Source organism: Zonotrichia albicollis, chromosome 1 (genome assembly GCF_047830755.1).
Source record: "Zonotrichia albicollis isolate bZonAlb1 chromosome 1, bZonAlb1.hap1, whole genome shotgun sequence".
NCBI classification, from domain to species: Eukaryota; Metazoa; Chordata; class Aves; order Passeriformes; family Passerellidae; genus Zonotrichia; species Zonotrichia albicollis.
In genome coordinates, this window is record NC_133819.1 from 39,298,023 (window position 1) to 39,315,377 (window position 17,355).

Below are 17,355 nucleotides of genomic sequence, written 5' to 3' on the forward strand. Positions count from 1 at the left end.
CACAAAAAATTAGATCATGTAGAACTATGTAATTATTACCACCACCAGTTACTACTCACAGGTTTTTGTGTCACCTAAAAACTAACTTTCTCCTGGTTATTTTTCTTTTAATATCACTGTCTTGGAAAAAACATCAAATTGGAGAGATGCAAGAAACAATCTCTGAGAAACACTACTAAGAACAGCGATATGCAATACTGATTTCCCAGTTACCATTATATTCTGAAATGAATCTACTTTTGATTCAAAAAGTGGTATTTTAGAATTATTTTTCTTAAATCTTAATTAATTTTTAGTTTTTAATTAAATTAGAAATATATATAAAGTAAAACATACTTCAAGCTCTTCAACAAAGGCTGCTAGATCTTCTTTCCAGAGGTCTGAAGGAGATTTCCTTTTAAGATCATTTAGTTCCCTCTCCTAAAACATGAAAGTAGTATAGATAATGTAATCACAACTAAGCAAATGCCACTGAAGACTAAACATTCCCAACAGGCCCATCAGCATTTACTGTGCCATTTCAGACAAACCTTCCAGGTGTACCAACCTTGGAATCTCTCTGCTTGATCAACTCTTCCACCTTCTCTTTTGTGAGTGACCACAGGGACATGTTCAAAATGTAGTTGAAGTCAGGGCCAGAGGCTGGACCAGAAGCAGAGGAAGCATCATCATTTGCGTTTGGAGAGTCCTCTTCTTCTGCTGCCTGAGGTGAAACATTCCCAATTACAGGTATTAGTGATCTCAGCTGTGTGCATGAGCTGGGACACTGCTCCAAAGCACCATCACAGAGCAGCAAGGTGTGCCCTCACAGATTCAATAACCTGAACATTTTCTGGACCTTTCCAAAAGGCCGTGTTCCTGTGACCTTCTAGAGCTGATTATTTAATCACTTGATTTAAGAAAACAAACTGAACCTGTGCTAGAGCCTTGTATGCTGCTGGCTGCAGATACTGGAGCTGTCCCACCCATCCCTCAGGGCTGAGACCTTTGCCCTTTGGGTATTCATAGACATATCTGGTCCTTCAGAAAATGAGCACAGTCCTTTGAATAACAGCTGGTATCAAAGCCCCAGATGTGCAAACTGGCATTTGAAAGTAGACCAAAATTTCTCTAAATAACAGTTTTGTTATAAAATAGAATAGAAAATAAAATAGAAAATAAAAATAATTTCATAGAGTTAAAATATAGTATTAAAAATACAAAAGAAATGTGAAATGAAAACAAATAGCTAAAACAGTGGCAAAGACACAGAAAAGGGATGAGTGAGAGAACTTCAAAGCTGCTTTTCAAAGCAGTTCCATCTGCCCATAGTAACGGAGATGTAACTTTGAAATTAAACTTGTCCTGTCTCTCCTTTGGAACAATAAAAACAGGCTGGTTAAAAAAAAAACAGAAGCAGAAACAAATATAGGTCAAGGTCATGGTCAAATTTACTACAATAAATTTAAAAGTCATAAGTTTATAACATCCATGTTTCTTTACAGAAAAGCAATTAATAAGTTATGTAGAAATAATTACATTTAGTAATTAGTTGTATGTGTGGGGTAACTAATGCAGCACTTTCTGTATCAGCCAGTCACAAATCAAGTTGCCAGTTTTGATTTGGGTACATTAAGAAATTCAGTCCTCTGCAATCTCATTTTTAGACTTGTACTATCTAGTTTTCTTCTAAGCATTATCTATATACAATACTAGTATTATGTGACTTTATTTTTGTGTAAGTTCAGTGTTTTTTTTAAATGGAAGACAATAAGGAGTAATGAATAATGGTTTTTAAGTGCTATGTGTGTGTTATAAATTAAGCTAGACTACTAGAAAACAAGCAATATAATTTATAACAGTAACCACATCAACAATATCTAGATTATTACCTTTTCCTGTGCTTCTTTCCAGGCTTTTACTGGATCAGATTCATAACCTCTCTGGACCAGCATCTGAATCAAATCTCTCTTCGATCTGTTCTCTACAAGATACACACAAACACAGAGGAGGGGAGGAAAAAAAAAAGAAGGGAAGTCAGTGTCATGAAAATCTTGCATGTAAGTATTTTTTACTATACTTAAATACTTTCCAGATCTGCCCCACTGTTAACAATTCTAATTTCTGTTTACTCACCTATGGTAATTTTTCCTTGTATCTTCTCCAGGATGAAACGAGCCTGGTTGTTCAGCTTGGTGGACTCCGCACCCAGCATTCCCACCAGCCACTCCTTGCGCAGGCTGTAATAATGTAACCGCAGATCAAAGAACTCCTTCAAGATGTCCTGCACAGTTTCGTACTTCTTCAAGCACCCCATGTGATCAAACAGCACCTAGAAAATACAGGGTAGACTTGTGAGAGGCTGTGTGACTCAAACTTTGCTAGCCCTTGTGTAAGTGTTCGGTTCTACTGCACGTATAAAAGCACTGTACAAAAAGTGGTACTTCAAGTAGCGTGAACTCAAACTTCACTTTGGAGCTAGGCAGCACAGAGCTGGATGATCTTTATTTTTAGTCACAAGGAGATTTAGGATGAGATTTATGGCAGTACAATCAAACAAAAAGACAGCTATATAGAGCAATATGCCTGAATACACTTGAATGACTAATTTTATCTACATATTAAATCACAAGTTCAGCGGCAACTGATGATTCACAACTATTTAATGTAACAGTTGCAAAGCTTAATAATCCTTAATAATCTTTCAATTCAGCTGTGAAATCTGTCACTTTTCAGCTGTGAAAACTACCATCCTTCAAGTTCAAGCACAAAGTAAGAAATCATTTTTACTTGATAGGTGGAATCAATCCTGTCTGGCTTCTGACATCTCCAGTTTAGACATTTATAGGTGAACCAGTCACCCTCGGTGCCCTCCATAGTCAACTGGAAGAAATAAACCCCTCTAGGGGATGATTTATCTATCCAAAATAGCTATCTGGGAGCTGGGGGACATTGGCCAAGCTCACATAAGTTTTTAAGTTCTTACACTAGGGCAGATTAATTCCCACACAGGTACAGAAAGCAGCCCTTACAATTTATTATTTATTTTGGCAGGCAGAAAATGCAGGAATTCAGCTGCAACACATTTTGTAATCTGTGAAATGTAAAACTGACAACAGATTCTCACAGTTGTTCCTACAGTTGTTTAAATGTGAGAAATACCATCAGCCTGATTTGGTAGAGTGGCTTTTCAAGTACAATCTGGAAAATTAGTTGAGCAAGGCCTGCTTCCTTTTCCAATTCTATGGTTATTAATTGATTTTTAACCTATTAATTTATTTTTAACCTATTTTTACACAGCTTTTGATGCACACAACAATAGCAACAATAATGACATTTGTGTTTTGTAATAATATCTGAATGTAGCATCTGCCATAAAAAACAGAACAGTTTTTTCAGTATCTGTAAAGGCAGGATGTTTGGAAGTCTTTGCAGAAATTAACTTACACTTAAATCCCTCTCAGAATAGACAGACATGTCTATTCTATGAATATTTATTCATATTCTTAGTAAATAACAGCACTATTATGTCTTCAGCAGCTTAAGAACAGTGTTTGCTATACCTTGCCACCTGAAATTGGATTTATGGTGGTGGAAACATTGGGTCATTTAATTCATATTAGAGGCGTAACAGTCCTGCAGAAAGTGCAATTTTAAAAATGTAATTTGTCTCAAGTTGAAAACTCAAATCTAATTACAATATGGCAGAAAGTTATTTGTATGATCTACTTTACATTAACCACTTTTGGTTCACTGCACAGGAGATTTTCAATTACAGGAAGGCAACCACCCCAGGCCTGTCCTATTTGAAAGACTCATCATAAAATGGATTCACGTATTCATACTGACTTAGCATTGGTCATCACTACAGTTTTCTACCCTTGAAACAATTTCTAATACACAACACACTGTTCAATACCAAGAAGCAAAGCATACTACAAAAACATTTGATTTTACAACAAGCAACAGTAGGGATTCTAATAGCCAAACATGAAAAAGTTACCATAGAATTACAAGTAAGACTTGTTTGAAGCTTAAAGACTTTGTGCAATCCAGCAGCTTCTGCCTGCGCAAGCTTTTCTTCTGTCATTTTCACAACAAATTTCACAGTTGTATCAGTGTGGTATTCCTTATAGTCAGAAATTAATGCTGGAGTTTTTTCGGTCCCATTCAACATAGGTTCTAGAACCTGTTCTTTGTACACCTGTTGAAAGTAGGGCAGCAAAAACAAAACCACTTGAAATGCCTTAAAACTGCAAACCAAATGAACAACATCAACTTTCAAAGCTCTGTGCATTACATCTAGTACCATTTACAACTTACAGAGCCAGTATAAACTGCAAAATGCAGTTTAGAGTAGCACACGAGTAGCACAAACATTAGAGGCAGAAACCAGGACAGAAAAGCCTCCTGTAAAGTGCACTAAGCAGGAGAAGCATGGACAGCTGATGGCACAGAGAACCATCTTCTACAAAAGCACACAGGGGAATGAAACCATGTTCCCTTCTGTGTATGTATAATCAGAAATTGTGTTAGAAGTTCACACAGATGTAGGATTAAATAATTTATTGAGGAATTCTTCACTCTTTTTTGTTTATATTAAAATGTATTTCACTATTACTTACCTGGGTCCATGTCCTTACAGGAAGCTCTGTAATCTCTACTGTGTTCCTGTCCACAACAAATATTTCCCCACTCACTACATACTGATTTTGACCAAGTTCCTGAATGGTTCCTTTGAAGTTTTTGTAGTTTGGAAGCTGAAATTGGAAAAAACAAAGTAATAATATTTATAATAAAATCTCAAAAAAATATTTATTTTCAATACTCCATACACTTATCATTATATTGCCCTAACCCATCAACAAACCTCTCAGAATGTGAAAATCTGAGGTCATAGGAAAAATACTACAGAAAAACCAGAATACACACATGCAAGTGACAGGACCAGTTATCCTTCTGTCCACAGTTTAGAAAAATTGTTACGAAGATGCACCTGAACCCAGTGAGGTGGTGGGGTTTTGCTTTGATTCTTTAGTTTGTTGGGTTTTTTTTTTGATCTTTCTTAAAGAAAACTCTAAGCACAACTAAGGCATGACAGAAAGCAGATTAACACCCCAAAATAAGTTTATGGAAGTGGTGCTACCTCCCCTAACCATTTTTTCATTTTTGTTCTGTTTGGCAAAGATAGTGGAGCCCATCCAGGTCAAATTGTAACTAACAGGCTGAGGAATTTTTTTTTACAGGATTGATTTCCTTATCCAGCTTGACACAAACACATACCAGCACACAGAAAGGAGCTAGATGGAGGCAGAACTGCCTCTTTCAAGCACAGTGAGCTTCAATTGACTGTGAGACTACACAGAAGGCCTAGGGAGTCCTAAAGGAAGGGCAATAGATTGCATTAATTAAAAAAAAAATCTCATTATTCCCAAGAATTTGAAAAAGGAAAGCCACTATGTCTTGAAAATTGATATTGCACACTCAGTGAACTGTGATTCAAATAGGGAAGAAAAGATGTTTCTGCTTCTATGGCTTAGCAATCACAGCCAAGCAGCAATATTCATCAGTTGTAAAATTAAGGTTACATCAACTGCATTTCATCTCCTGGTCACAGATATTATGGGTTCACGCAGGTATTCTTTCTGCCCAATTTTTTTCACACCACTTCTGGACTTCTAAAATTTTTACTAAACAGAAGCTAAATGCACTTCAGAAGTTGCTGATTTCCTTGAACAGCAGCAATATCTTTTCCTCTGCCTACAGATATATAAAACAGAGAACAATTCAGACAAGAGAAAGGAAATGTTAACTTTAGCTGAAGATACTTGAGTAGTGCCTTCAAAAAGGAAGAGTGATACAACTTTTTACTCTACTGCCATGTCACAACTACCCTGCAGGGCTTGTAACAGTCAGCAGACTGAACAAAAAGTCCCCTAAAATAACTGCTAAAAATACAAATAGCAATGTTTTTGCTTCAAAGGTAACTTCCCCAGCCTCATCCCAACAGTCAAGTAAAGCTTCTACATAAAATTACTGGGACAAACCAACTCAGATGCTCCAATAATTAAGAAGTTCTAGAGAGACAGAAATTGATTCTGTAAGGAAACACATATAAAATACCAGTAGATACTGTTATTTTTACCATTGGGTGGGGATCTAGGCCATCCAGCATTCGTCTGACATTGTTTACAATCTCTCTGGTATCATAGTTTGGAAGTTTGCATGCCCAGCCAGTGCCAATTCCTTCAGCTCCGTTTACCAAGACCATGGGAATGATGGGAATGTACCATTCAGGCTCTACACGCTGGTTGTCATCATACAGGAATTTAAGCAAGTTGTCATCCACTGATGGAAAAAGTAGCCTTGCTAAAGGGCTTTAAAAAGAAAAAAAACCAAACATTTAGCCTCAAGTCCAATATGTAAAGAACATTTTGCTTTAACAGCCCTTGGGCCCAGATATGATCACTTTGCAGATTTTTCTCACATCTTTCTCTCTCTTTGCCATTCTGAAGCTGAAAATTCAATGTGCACATTTCCTGACATAACAAAGTTCTTCCCAATGGAAGAGTGAGTTCATAATAGATGGAAGTTTGACTCTTTCACAGAAACACATGTACCTGGTACACTACCAACTGCTGACATTTAGCATCTACAAAATATCATTCTTTGAAGCTTTCAGAACACACAGCTCAGTGTGACACTGGGGCACTCAGTAATAAAGCAACACAGCATCCGAACAGTTGCAAAATTTCCTTGCTTAACTGTAGGAGCAGCAAAATGTGACAGATATTCAAAACCACTCTTCAGAGATCCAAAGCAAAATATGAGCTTCTATTGAAATATTTCAATCTTTCTTCATTTCTCTCCCCCACCACCCCCAAAAAAGGAGTGTTGTGAAAGGATGAGTTTCATAGGAAGGCTATTTCAAAGCATGCATTTAACTGAGCACTAACAGTTTACCTTAACATGGTGAAAATATAGCGAGGGCTGGCAGCATCCTTTCCACCATGAAGCCTGGTGCCAAACTGACCAATAGGTTGTAGCAGATTCACATTGTTACTTCCAACAAAATTCTGAGCCAAGTTGACTATAGTCATCATTAATGCTTGCTGCAAGAAAATACATATTCATAGTAAGAAGTATGAGACAGTCTATCCTCATCAGCCAGCAAAATCTATTTTTAATGGCCCAAAATTGTGTGACTAACCTGAATTGAATTTTTAAGAAAGCAGTCTCCCTGAGAAAGGACTACTGTAACCTATTGCAAGGGCTGCTGGGAATACATTTTCTATGCTTATGAAAACACCTGAGCTTCTCAATTTCTTCTAAAGCACTTCTCTGGGGGAAGAAAAGGGACATAAACTGACCACACCTGCATGCACAAACCACTACTCATGGCTTCTAAAGGGATGGAGGGGTTGTTAATATGGCCACTCTTGCTAATATTTCACATAAATATAAACAAAACAGGAGCTAGAAAAAAAATCTTTGTTCTGACACTGTAATAAGTATTTGAAGAACAGAGTCTCGGCCTCTTCCCTTAAAATACTGTGTTTCTTGTTTCAGACAAAAATTGTCCTAGAACATAGTTCCTATATTCCTGTGATTTCAGAATCTAGAAGTTGTTTAGGTAATTAGTTATCTACTATTTGGCCACAACCCACAAAGTATTTGGTATAACACTGTGCACCAACACTTGGAAAGAAAGGAAATATGTTGTCTTATTAAGTTACATACAGTGTGGTTCATTTCCTTTAAAAGCACACCTTTGTGATTAGTAGAATTATAGTCAATAGTTTGCAATTTTAATAGCAGAAACATTTACCTAGTATTTTACATAGGCGAAAAGTCCTTGCAATTTCACCATCCTCCATACTCACCTCCCCATGGTGATAAGCTGACATTTCAGCCACAGAACCAGCCAGCTGAGCAACCTTTACTTCACGTTTATCATTTCTCTTAAAGCAAGTGAACAGAACCTTGCGTTGCCCTGGTTTCAGACCTATTGAGAGGAACATCCCATTTTCAATACATACACAAGCAAATGTTTTCAAGTGATAAACTTGTTTTGCCTTTTCATAATTTTTAAATCTCTCAAAAGAAGTCTAAACATTAAGTGCAAACAAATTCACACTGAAATAGTAACAAAATAATAAACATACAATTTTTTTAAAGTAATTAAAATATTTTCGAAAACTCAAAAAATTACCAAAAAAGTGGAAACACAACCTTTTCAGCCAATTATAGAGCATCCAATATATCATACTAATAAACTGCACCTTGATCCTAAAGGTACAACTTCCATATGTCAAGAATTCTTTCCATTCTACTCAGCAAAATCTTTTTCTAAGAATACCAGCACAAATTCAGCAATGACAGCTGTAACTGCAGCTTACCGGTATTTCACAGAACTCTGAAATCTTACTACCAAAAAATGTTATCCTCTTGAGATCTTTTAAATCCTTAAGAAAGAAGCCAGTCTCTGATCTTCTAAAAATGTTTATTTTCATTGATTAGTCACAACACAACTTTAGGAACAACAGCTGTGCGGAAGGGATTGCATTATATTTCCTGCATGTTATCCAGAACTTGATAACAAGCTCTAGATCATGCTTATTGAGCTATTCAGTGTTTTAATTCACTAACGTTTCTAAAATGCACTAAAATATTGTTTAATGTTACCATTAGTACAGAGGGTCAAACATAAGAACAAAAGTTGGAAGGAAGACCAAAAAAAGAAACAAAAAAGAGAGATTGACTTCAATTTCCATTTCATTCAAATATGTAATATCCAACTTTTTTACAACGGGTCTGCATCATGTTTTTCTACCAGCACTCTATGGAATACAACAGACTTAATTAAAGGCCTTCCTTTACAAAAAGATAAGTCAAAATGTTCTTCCTCTTCATTATTTTGTCTGAGATTTGCCACTAGACTAGCCTGTAATATATCACCTGATGATGCTAAAGGACAAAAATCATTGCTAGAGCACTACACCTGCTGCACAATTCATATGTCCATGCCCAGAATGCAGAATTACAGCCAAAGTTGGCAGAAATGGGAATTATATATAATAGGAATTATATATAACATTTGTAGTATTATATATACACCTTAATTGTTACATATGAACACAGACACACACAAATATATGAATAACTGTGTTCCCTTCTTATTTTCTTACATTTCTGTAGAAACAACCCTCTGCAAGTTCATCCTTAAATATTTAAAATTTCAGCAAAATCATTCTGCTGCTTGTGAGAAGGCAGTCTGGGTACAGTGCATTGTAAGGAGCAATGATGCCTTGAAACAAACAGCTCTGTAAGTACCCAGGTATGGGAGAAGTCTGGAGAAGCTGAAACAGAGGCTGGCACACTTTGGTTCCCTAGGTGTGTACCTGCATAGCTAACTCAAGTTTCATCAAAGCTGGGGATCCATCTTACTGGGAAGCTACTACCCCTACCCATGAAGGATCCCTCTCTTTCATGCAAAACACAAAAAGCTCTTGCTGCACTAATATTTTGGTATAAGTCTGTAGTGTTAAGAAGGCTGACCAGCTCCACTATAAAATGTACTGGGAACTGGAGATAAATGCACTTCACCCCTCCCCAAAGTCTAAAGGCCTTTTTCCTGATCATAGTAAGCTTGTGCACACAGACAATGACATGAGCAGAAATTCCTGCTCATGCTGTCTGCAGACAGTTTTACAAATGAAGCTATAGTGCAGTAAAAACTGCTCCTTTCAATGTACATGCTATTGCAAGGGGAGGGTTAGTAAACCTGACTGACAGGAGGATAGCAAGATTACAGGTCAGTAACCACTAGAGCACTGCCTGTGGTGCAAGGCTGAGGAGAGAAAACATTTGCATCTTCATCTGCACTCAGCTGCTGACTTGAATGTTAATTATTATAAGCACTTAAGAGACTTGCTTTCTCTGATGGTATGAGCAGAAACAATGCACTAGTAGGGCCTAGGGAATAGGTCTAGTTAAGTAAAAAGCCTGCACAGCAACAGCTTCAACTTCCTCACAGAAGAAACATGGCAATGGAAATTCCTTAGCACACAAATCACAAAATTGTTCAGGCTGGAAGGGAGTACAGCCACTCATCTGGTCCAACCTCCCCAGGCAGGATCATCCTAGAGCACACTGCTCAGGATATGGTGTTTCTCTCAAATATCTCCACTCCACACCCTCTCTGGGCAATCTGTTCCAGTGCGCAGGCACCGCACACCGAAGAAGTTCTTCCTCATGTTCAGGTGGAACTTCTGTGCATCAGTGTCCACTGCCTCCTGTCCTATTGTTTGGCATCACTGAGAGGATCTGGGCTCCATCCTCTCAACACCTCCCCTTTACATACTTATACACATTGATAAGGTCCCCTCTCCATCATCTCTTGAGACTGAACAGGTTCAGCTCCCTCAGCTTTTCCTCATAAGAGAGATGCTCCAGACCCTTAATCATCATCACAACCCTTCACTGGACCTGCTCCAGGAGCTCCATGTCTCACTTGTGCTGAGGAGCCCAGAACTGGACACAGCAGATGTGGCCTCACCAGGGCTGCCACCTCCCTTGACCCCCTGGCACTGCTCTTCCTAAAGCATGCAGGATACTACTGATATACAAAATTGTAACAAACATATGCATGGTAGTTCTTATATTCTCTACTTGAATGCATTGATTCCAATGCAAATCACAGCTCTAAAAACCATCAATAAACAGAAACATTCCAAAAAGTGATAATGAATTATCAGCTTACCATCAACAAGGGAAGGGATAGATCTCTCGTTGTCCGAATTTGAGAAAAGGATCAACTCCTTGTTAATGAAATCATTGTAAGTCAAATGTTTTGTTGCTGTACCATATAAAAATTGCTGGAAAAAAACACATACATTATTCATTCAATACAAAAAGTACATTACATTTAAATCTCACCTGGCAGATTTATAGCTATTAATCTAGGACTAACCTCAGGAAGGCCATGTAGCCGACGCTGTCGCCTGTCTTCCATGAAATTTGTTAACCATTCTTTTCGATCATCAATCTTCTTCTTACTGAAGGCCTGGAAAGATTCCAAGTACACTAAAGTATCAGCATATAAATGTTTGTGCAAATGTATGTTACTTCAGTCAGAACTTAAAGTATATTGCACTTTCTAATCAAGTATTCAATAAGGCTTATTTGGACAAGCTAATCCGTATAACTAACATTTACATTTAAGAAGCAGTACCAGTACATGACTTTTCAGACATTTTTGCACAAGGTTTTTTGAAATGACAGATCTCTCACTGTTTGCAATTTAAATTCACATTGTTTTCCTGAAATCTGCACGCATTTAGACAAATCTTATCACTCTTCTTCCCTTCTTCGCATCGGAGTTGTGCTTTGACACACAGGTTTGAAGGTCTTGCCCCACACAGCTTTAAGCTTGGGTTCATCATTTAGACCAAGTTCTCATCAAGACAATAAAGTGAAGGTATTAGAAAAAATATCCCACTCTTGTCCTCTCCATGCCCTTTTTGCTCTGTCAATAACTTCCAGCTGTTCCCAACTGAACATCCCTACTCTTCTTATGAAAACCGACAACCTGACAGAATTGACACGGCACAAAAAGCCTAAACCAGGGTTTGGGCCAGCTGACTGACGGCCTCAGCCTTCATGATGGCAAGGCATCACTTTCCAGCAACCAATTATCTCTACAAAAGGACACAGGAATGTTCTGACTTTGTGGTGTTACAGAAACAGAGTTCCCCTCCAGTGAGTTCCTTCTCCCAAGAAGAGAAAAAGACATAAAAACTGAATATGTGGTTTAAAGAAGATTTTGACTACTTTGGGGAACTTCTGTGAGCTGTTAAGGTACTGCTTTTTTTTCTCAGGGAGTAACATATAGAAACTTCATTGTGTCCTGATTTCAACCACTCTCCTGCATAAGAACACACTCATGAGCACCATCTTTTTCAAAGGACTCCAACTGGAGCACTCCAAAAGCACTCCTCAATGAGTAGTGTCAATTCCTTGGAGACCAAGATGCTACATAATAAATATTAAATGTAACTTAATTTCTGACAAAGGGCCCCAGCCCTATCACCATGTTTTGCATCAGACTTCTTTGTGAACAAACCTTGATAATTCACAGCGCCAGACATCTTAAAATGTAAAAAACAGGACTAAATTCTTACAATTTTCTTCTGGCTCTTTTCAGTTTATCTATACCTTTTCTAGACCACTGAAGTGACAAATGACCAACAGCTGGATCAGCATAAAAATGATTTCAATAGACTAAAAACAGAATGAATGAAACTAAGAGCTGTTCTCAAATATTTATTCTTCAATAGAATAAGAAGGGGATTTTTTTTTTCATTTCTCCACTTAAAACTGCTCTTCTAATACTTCATTTACTAGCAAAAGAGTTCTTCAGCATGGTGAAGAAGTTGCTCTGTGAAAGAATTTTTGCTTTCCTTGATTTCAGCTATCAAGAGGTCTGCTGGGGCCCACAATCACATACCACCCAGAGGCAAACTTAGGGCTGGGATTCCAGTGACCAGCTGAGGAAAAGCAGGTGGATGTGTAAGTGTAAGTGAAGCTTCTGTACACAGCTCCAGCACTAGCTGGTAGTTGCTGAGGTGTAACAGAGGTGAACAGCTTCCGCCCAGACTGACAGAATACTATTTGAGGTAACAGTGAGCATCAGCCATAAGTGCTTACATGGCCTCATCTACCAATCAGTATATGGAGGTTTCTTTGCAGAAACAGAGATCAGAATTCTGTCAGTAAAACCCCACATTTTACTGTACCCACAGAAGAAGAAAAGAGTTGTTTTGTCTAAGATAGGTATTTTTCCATTTTCTTTTTTTTCTCTTACCCCTTTTTCTCGCTAATGTCACCTACAATTAAAATGTCAAAGTAAAGTAGACAAAAGTTGAAATATTTCTGGAGAAAAACTGCTTCATTCCAGATACTTTAAACTTAACCCTTCCACAAGCTTTCTTTGGAACAGAAGTATTTTCCTACACACAACTATTTATACAACTTCAAATTCAAATATGTAGAGCACATGTATGAATACATGTATGACACATTGACAGATCTTCAATGAATAAACAATATTTATCTGATCTTATTTGCTCAGAAACAAAACACAGACACCTAAATAAACAGGAAACAAAATTTGTTTCGGCTCTATTGCCCAAACAAATAAAAACCCCTCAGAGTACTTTTTTGTATGTTTGTCTTTAAAAGCAATTCTGACTGTAACATTTCTTGATATTCACACCACACAAAACTACCAAACCTAAAAGCAGAAGGTAGAGCTCATTTTGTGGTGTGGATTAAGCTTATTCCAGAATTTAAAGCATTTTCCAAAAGATTCTTTCTCCACCCACAGTATTTCTTTCAGTGTCACGGTTTAACGCAGTTTGGTTATATTTGGGGAGGGAGTTCACAAGTTGCAGAAGTGGTTCCCTGTGGGGGCCTTGGCAAATTCCTTCTGGTCTGGTGTAACTAACCAGCTGGCTAGTTTTGAATATTGACACCGTGTTAAACCACTGAACAAAGCTGAACACACCTCTGTGAGATTCACATTTAAAAATGAACAAGGCCCAGGAAAAGCTCTCTTGCTTCCAGCTTTTGAACAGGTAACAGAGCGCTGGCAGGCCTGGCCCTGTGCGGCCCTTGCGGCCTGGTGGTGCTGGGCCAGGTGTCACAGACACCTTTTTTGAAAAATCCTTTCCTTAGGAATTTTTCTCCTGAGAAGCTGAGAGGCCTCAGGAACAAAATGTAAACAATGGTTATCTGCTGCTGTGGAATGCAACAGGTGGATCTGTGATTGGTCTCATGTGACTGTTTCTAATTAATGGCCAATCACAGTCGGCTGGTTCGCACTTTCTGTCCGAGACACAAGCCTTTGTTATCATTCCATTCCTTTGCTATTCTTAGCTAGCCTTCTGATGAAATCCTTTCTTCTATCCTTTTAGTATTGTTTTAATATAATATATATCATAAAATAATAAGCCTTTTGAAACATGGAGTCAGATCCTCGTCTCTTCCCTCATCCTAAGACCCCTGCAAACACCGTCACGGGCCAGGCTTGGCAAAGTCCACCAGGCCCCATCCTGGCAGGGCCCCTTCCCAGCAGGGCTGGGACCCTTCCCAGCAGGGCCTGTCAGTTCATTTTCTTTCTCTTCCAGCAGTGCTACCAGGCCATCCCAGTGCCAGGAGCAACCACGAAGCCAGGACCAGTGCTGGGAGTGGCCCTGCAGCCGGCCCTGAGGCCATGCGGCTGGGATTGTTTGGCCAAAATGAGTGCAGCTGCAGCTATCTCGGCATGGCTCACAATGAACTTTGTTTGCTAAGCTGCTTTTAGCCAGCCATGCTGTGGACAGAAGGACAAAAGCAGCAGCAGCAGCTTTCCTTTTTATGTTTTTTTGTGCCCAACATGAAGAGAAGGTGCGGGGTGGCATCGGCAGCCAGCGCAACTTGCACGGTGTTGGTGCAAACCACATGACCAACAGAGAGGCACAATTTCCCCAGTGGTGGGATTTCCCCAATGCAGAGCCTGGATAAAATCAACCTTTCAGCACTACAGAACTCTAGAAAAACTGTTTCAACTAATAAAGCTTGAGAAAAAATGAACCTAGGAACACCAATTCTCTCCTGAATCAAGAAAAAGGAAAGAGTGAAGACATGTAAAGAAAACAATATGGAACACTGAGGTCAGTGAAGAAGGAGTCAAATTCTAGATGGAAGGAGATGCCTTTGTTTTGAGCTGAAATTCTCTTGTAAGGCTATGGTGAAGATATAATTGATATATCAGACTTTGTTTTTTCCCTGTAATTTATGGAATGCATTGGGGAGCTGTAGCATTCTAACTACAGCCGTGAGCAGAAGCACCAGTGTTGAAACAAGCAGATGTTGCAGTAGCTGTGATCCAATGAGAAGCTTGAACTGAGATGAGAAACCTTGCCCCAGGGACAGAGGAAGGAAACCTCTGTTTCCAGAGATAAAAGAAGAGAACTTTTGTTTCTATACTAGAACAGCTCATCCTTAAAATTGTACCCCAATAAGCTGAAATGACCCATGGTGGTAGTTACAGAAAAAGACTACCAAAACATGGGAGGGACTTCACTACTGCAGATTTCTGGGAGGCTGCTGATTCACTGTGACATTGAAGCCATGAGAGAACTGTTTCTTGTGAAGAAGTCTCCGTGGCATGGCAAAGGAGACTCCTCTTCCTAAGAGAACTGAAGAAAGACTATTTTAGAGGTGGCAAACTGACTGAAAGTCCCAGGTTTTGTCTCATTACATTGTCAGTGGGAAAGAAAAGAGGGTGTGGGGGCATGAGAAGTGTTCTGAAAGTTTGTTCTCATTTTCTTATTATTTTTCTTTCATTTCTGTTAATAAAGTTTTCTTTATACCCTTTATAAGTTTCAGCCTGTTTTGCTCTCCTCCTAATCCTTATCTTGCAACAGAAAATGAGTAAATAATTCTAGTGGGTGCACTGGCATTTGGCCCACTTCATTAACACGTGCATTAGCCAGGAAATAAATGATTGGCGAACCAAAACTACTGCACTTAATTGGTGTTTCCACCCAGCTTCTGAAACTGGTGCTAAAAAGAACCCAAAACCAAAACAAGCCCTGTCAGGACTTCCTCATGTGCCATTTTCAGCACCAAATGAAAAATAAAACATATCATATAGAAGCACTTTTGTGAGTTCTTACCAGTGTAATGGCAGCATCATCCTCAGGCCCAGCATATCGAAACAAGATCCGATGTCTTTCCATGTCTGCAAAATACTCTTTTGCTTCTTTAGCAGTGCTGGTACCCAACCCTGTACAATAAAAATAAATACTCAATATTCAAAACTTAAGTTCTATTATTTTATCCCTTTTATTTTACTGGGAATATGATAAACTCATTATGTAAGATAGTATCACGAAAAGCTATAATAAAACTTCAGAGCACCCATTTATTATTATTTATTCATAGGGTTCACATATTTGTTTTTAAACAAACCTTTGTAGTATTTTATCTTCCATGCTTTATGATTTTCCATATGCTTTTTCCACTCATCAAATTCAGGAATACTATAGAATGAAAGTTCTTGCTTATTTTTGCTTGCCTTTGAAAAAACAAACAAACAAAATCAACATTTCTGTTGTGCTGAAAGTAATCCATAAAATCTCAATAACAGAACCCATACCTTCACAATAGGGGTGATGAATTCCTCAAGAAAACCATGTTTCAACAGTGATGGCCAATTGTGATGAATAAAATTGATCAACAAGCCCTTTATGTGAGATCCATCCTGATCCTGAATCAGAACATGAAAACATGAAGCAGTCTTGTATCAGATTCCCCAAACCACCAAAAAACCCACTCACTGGCCTGAATACATCAAGGCAATGTCTGATGACAGAAAGCATAGAAAGGAACAGTCGGTTTTAATTTGGATTCCAAACTGGACCCGTGTATGAAACAACCACCTGTGAAGGTCACTGAGCTATGAAAAAGCTCTTCCAAGCCAAGTACATGGTTGCTGTTCAAGGTTTCTCTGCCTGTGGCATGTTTTTGCTGAGAGCTAGACAGCTCTCCCAGACACCACAGAGTTGTGTTTTTGTGGAGAAAAGCCAAACCCAGCCACAGCTCTCATTGGTGGCAAGGTGCTTGATAGTTCAATCATGAGATTATCCAAAAATAATTGCCTACATCCTTGTTTCTACCTGACTTGCTAGTAATACCACCTCATTTACTGTCTACTTTTGTCCTTACTTTCAACATATTTTTGAATTATCAATAGCATGTTCTTATTATTACTTTGGTTTCTTGATATTTTCTGCAGCAAAGTTCAGCTATATATTTAGAGTAACCAAAACAACACAGATAAATTATTCCTTAAAGAAACCTCAGAACCTTTGATACTGCAGCAAAACACATTGTAAGAAGCTCTGTAGATTAAAACCTGTGAACTTCAGACTTACCTGATCTGTCATGATCATAATTTTTCCATATCTCAAGCTTTTCAGAGATTCTGGATCTTCATAGCTTTTCTTGTATTGTAATCCAACTATTTTGATGATGTTGTTGATTTCTGCATTTTCCATAATCTGTACAAAGTTATTTTCCAGCCAGTGTTAAAAGCAGATTCAGAAACATCCCAGTCTTGATTTATAGCAATTTTTTTCAATGCACCTTGACCTCAACTTCATAAGCTTTTTATTTCCACCCCTTTAAGCCTTTGCATTTGTAATGATTTCTTCTGTATAGTCAAATTTTCAAGACTGCACCACTCTTTCTCCTCTACAGCCACAGCACTTTGGACCAGAAAGGCTGGGAGAAAACTAAATGTGTAACAAAAAGTTATCTGACAAAGCT

The 17,355-nt window shown here is 38.3% G+C and overlaps 1 protein-coding gene across 4 annotated transcripts in view; it reads right to left on the bottom strand.

Moving 5' to 3' along the window:
• The window catches only part of TOP2B (DNA topoisomerase II beta), a 61,695-nt gene that overhangs the window by 9,585 nt on the left and 34,755 nt on the right, over positions 1 to 17,355 (bottom strand). For all 4 annotated transcript variants that reach the window (XM_005480956.4, XM_005480957.4, XM_005480955.4 and 1 more), the window contains exons 13-27: positions 16,962 to 17,087; positions 16,184 to 16,294; positions 15,997 to 16,102; positions 15,702 to 15,811; positions 10,952 to 11,044; positions 10,742 to 10,856; positions 7,863 to 7,984; positions 6,943 to 7,091; positions 6,125 to 6,356; positions 4,605 to 4,739; positions 3,983 to 4,183; positions 2,116 to 2,311; positions 1,872 to 1,963; positions 548 to 703; positions 337 to 420 (exon numbers count right to left, since the gene is read on the bottom strand). In XM_005480956.4, the coding sequence (XP_005481013.1) occupies positions 337 to 420; positions 548 to 703; positions 1,872 to 1,963; positions 2,116 to 2,311; positions 3,983 to 4,183; positions 4,605 to 4,739; positions 6,125 to 6,356; positions 6,943 to 7,091; positions 7,863 to 7,984; positions 10,742 to 10,856; positions 10,952 to 11,044; positions 15,702 to 15,811; positions 15,997 to 16,102; positions 16,184 to 16,294; positions 16,962 to 17,087 (2,028 nt within the window). The remainder of the gene's footprint in view (positions 1 to 336; positions 421 to 547; positions 704 to 1,871; positions 1,964 to 2,115; positions 2,312 to 3,982; positions 4,184 to 4,604; positions 4,740 to 6,124; positions 6,357 to 6,942; positions 7,092 to 7,862; positions 7,985 to 10,741; positions 10,857 to 10,951; positions 11,045 to 15,701; positions 15,812 to 15,996; positions 16,103 to 16,183; positions 16,295 to 16,961; positions 17,088 to 17,355) is intronic.